At 33.1% G+C, this 3,922-nt stretch overlaps 1 protein-coding gene across 1 annotated transcript in view; it reads left to right on the top strand.

Annotated features, from left to right (window-relative positions):
• bloc1s2 (biogenesis of lysosomal organelles complex-1, subunit 2) overlaps positions 1-3,922 on the top strand; it is an 8,736-nt gene that overhangs the window by 660 nt on the left and 4,154 nt on the right. Inside the window, exons 3-4 of the mRNA XM_015389473.1 lie at positions 2,016-2,135; positions 2,236-2,340. Of these exons, the coding sequence (XP_015244959.1) occupies positions 2,016-2,135; positions 2,236-2,340 (225 nt within the window). The remainder of the gene's footprint in view (positions 1-2,015; positions 2,136-2,235; positions 2,341-3,922) is intronic.

Below are 3,922 nucleotides of genomic sequence, written 5' to 3'. Positions count from 1 at the left end.
CTAGGCTAGCAGCATATAGCGAGGCAAACACTTTATTCTGCTTTTCCTGCCTCCTTTTTCAAACATCAGGATCTGAGCCAGCATGGATAAAGACAGCTAGTACTGATTTACAGCACTTTATAGAAAAGGCAAAGAAAATTGAACAATCTGAGATTCACATGAAAAATAATAGAATCTAGTCTACTTTTTTTAGCTGTTTGTTAATTTGCATAGATGCTCTTAAATAAAAACATTCTCAGAAAATAAATACTTTTTTATATATTAAAAAAACTATAAAGCTGACTAATAGCTTGTCCGTTTTTAAACTGGCACATAATTTATTTAGGTTTGTGACACAATATTGGAGCATGCAGAACACAGATTTATCTTCACAGCCTCAGAAGATTATGTACAAAAAGTAAACCTGGAAATGAAATTATGTTTTTATTCTTTAAAGTGTTTTGTAATGTTTGTTGTTGTTAGCATTCATATAAATACTGGTGTGATAACTTAGTGCACATTTGATTGGTTTTTGGTATACATCTAGCCACCACTGAGTTAAATGCAAGTTTAATGCTTCATGACAAATACTAGTGATGTTAATGAGGCATCTTAAAGCCAAACTGCATTGATTCTGTCTCACAGAATACTGACACCTGCTGGACATTTAAAGGCACTACAGGCAGCTTATTGGACAGACTAAACTGAATTGATTTGATGACCTATACCATGATAGAAGTTCAATTATTGTAGATTATATTGTATTATTTCATATCTGTGTTTAAATTGAAAATATCTTTGAAATTTTTAGATGCAGCCAATAAATAATGTGAACATTTATCATAACATGAATATTTAGGGGAAAATGTTAACGAGGATGCATGTGGACTGGGATTTTTAATCATAATTCTAAAAGCAGATTTATTAGTAAATAAACTAAGTCAATTTGAAATTAACTTTAATTCTGATAAGTTTAGTGATAACTAAATGTATGACGAGAAAATAAAAATAAGAACCCAACGGCTGAAACGTTCCTATTCCTTTTAGGCTCCAAAATTCTTGATAATTTTAATAATAAACCGCAAAATATTTTTTAGCAGCTGCATCATTTTGACAGAAACGTTTTTAAACACAGTTTAGTGAGTCAGTCAGTTAGAAACAACTCCTGGATCGGTCACATGACCATCTGGAAACGATACGCGCACCGATGCAGTGGGCTCTATGTAAATTATATTAATGTAAAATATTTTTGTCTTTCTTTTAAGATTCAATTGCCGCCATCATTTTTTATATCATGTTTCTTATTTTGACAAATCGGATATAAAGTTCGACATATCATTATTGAATTTTTTCTGCCACCTTATTACCGCTAAAAAGAACACATTTAGATTTTTTTATGATTTAAAGAATGAAGGGCGTGGCTTTGAGAGTAGATGGGCGCGGTCTGTCCATAGGCCTTTATGGCAAGCCATTTTGACATTTATCTGATGCCCTGTCCGCACTGTTGTTCCATTTGTAGATAATTAAAATAACATTCTTCCAGGTCAAAACTACATTCCTTCTACTCATAACTATAAATATAGAATTCTAAATTACATGTTTTCCAACAAAAACTACATTTCATACATGGATTGCATCAATAATCATTTCTGTAAAAGTGGTCATTTTGTAATTTAAAGAGAATGTTAATTAAGGATATCCACAACTTCATTGTTCCTAGAAGAACTGCAGCTGTAGATATCTTTAATGACACTTTTACTGGTAGAAATATATTTTAGATATCAGAAATAATAGATCAGGGGCGCTTCTAGGATCAGAAGTTTAGGGGCTTTCCACAACTTTATTAAAATTATGCACCTATTTAAGGGCAAAAAAAATGTTTATTCTTTCATAGCCTCAGGATGTTTATCTGCTGGGATCAAAAAAAGTTTCTAAACCAGTAAAAATCCAGCTGCTTAAACAGATTTGCTGCTTTACTGTTGGGAAACTTGACATTTTCTCATGTAAATTTTTGCAAATGTTCCTTTTCTTCTCAGCAACCTGTGAGGATTACCTGCTATTGGAGAACATGAACAAACTCACAAGTCTGAAATACATGGAAATGAAGGACATTACTATCAATATAAGTCGGAACCTGCAGGATCTAAACGACAAGTGTAAGACCTGCTTAAAATAAAGCTGCAAAAAGAATCAATCTTTGTGATCGTTTGGTTTAATATGTTCTGCACTGAAAGAGTTTTTGGTTTGTTGATTCAGATGCGAGTCTACAGCCGTACCTGGACCAGATAAATAAGATTGAGGAGCAAGTTTCAGCTCTTGAACAAGCTGCGTACAAACTGGACGCCTACTCCAAGAAACTGGGTAAGATGTTCAGTACTCAGAAGTAGAGAGGTGTGTCATAGATCCGGAAGAGTCTTTATTTGGATGGATTTTACACCAAACACTGGGAGCAGAGCTTGTTTTAGTGATCTATTAGNTTTTGGCTGATGTTCGCCAACCATTGATGCAATTTTATTTATTAATTTTTTAAAATTAATAATCGATACTTGGCGTCAAGAATCGATGCAGTAGATCACGAAAATTAGAGTCACGATGCATCATCACGGCGATTATTTTGCACACCCCTAATATATATATATATATATATATATATATATATATATATATATATATATATATATATATATATAAACATTTATTAATATGTATTTTTAGATGTGCAAGATAAATATTTAGTCTTTAATGACTAGTAAATTACCATTCCATTATTCGTCAGATTGGCAAAGTTTTTCCGCCCTAAAGTGCAATAATCTTTGCCCATTGACTCGTTAAATGTTACATGTGTTAAATGTGTACATGCGCAGTAGCTCCTCTGCCATACAGACGGATAGGAGTGCTGACAGGAAGTGTATTTGCTCACTACCTCCCACCACAGCACTGATGTTTTGCAGGTGTTTGAGGGGTCGAGTCGCGGGAGCTGGAGAGAGAAGGGGAGAGAAATGGCGCAAGAACCGTCCTTTTCCAGGACCTGGTTTAGCTCCTAGGCTAGCAGCATATAGCGAGGCAAACACTTTATTCTGCTTTTCCTGCCTCCTTTTTCAAACATCAGGATCTGAGCCAGCATGGATAAAGACAGCTAGGACTGATTTACAGCACTTTATAGAAAAGGCAAAGAAAATTGAACAATCTGAGATTCACATGAAAAATAATAGAATCTAGTCTACTTTTTCTAGCTGTTTGTTAATTTGCATAGATGCTCTTAAATAAAAACATTCTCAGAAAATAAATACTTTTTTATATATTAAAAAAAAACTATAAAGCTGACTAAAAGCTTCTCCATTATTAAATTTATTTAGGTTTGTGACACAATATTGGAGCATGCAGAACACAGATTTATCTTCACAGCCTCAGAAGATTTATGTACAAAAAGTAAACCTGGAAATGAAATTATGTTTTTATTCTTTAAAGTGTTTTGTAATGTTTGTTGTTGTTAGCATTCATATAAATACTGGTGTGATAACTTAGTGCACATTTGATTGGTTTTTGGTATACATCTAGCCACCACTGAGTTAAATGCTAGTTTAATGCTTCATGACAAATACTAGTGATGTTAATGAGGCATGTTAAGGCCAAACTGCATTGATTCTGTCTCACAGAATACTGACACCTGCTGGACATTTAAAGGCACTACAGGCAGCTTATTGGACAGACTAAACTGAATTGATTTGATGACCTATACTATGATAGAAGTTCAGTTATTGTAGATTATATTGTATTATTTCATATCTGTGTTTAAATTGATAATATCTTTGAAATTTTTAGATGCAGCCAATAAATAATGTGAACATTTATCATAACATGAATATTTAGGGGAAAATGTTAACGAGGATGCATGTGGACTGGGATTTTTAATCATATTTCTAAAAGTAGATTTATTAGTAAA

This window comes from Cyprinodon variegatus, unplaced genomic scaffold (assembly GCF_000732505.1).
Source record: "Cyprinodon variegatus isolate N-32 unplaced genomic scaffold, C_variegatus-1.0 Scaffold461, whole genome shotgun sequence".
In the NCBI taxonomy this organism is placed as follows: Eukaryota; Metazoa; Chordata; class Actinopteri; order Cyprinodontiformes; family Cyprinodontidae; genus Cyprinodon; species Cyprinodon variegatus.
The sequence above is the reverse complement of the archived record's forward strand: the minus strand, read 5'-3'. Positions and strand labels throughout refer to the sequence as shown.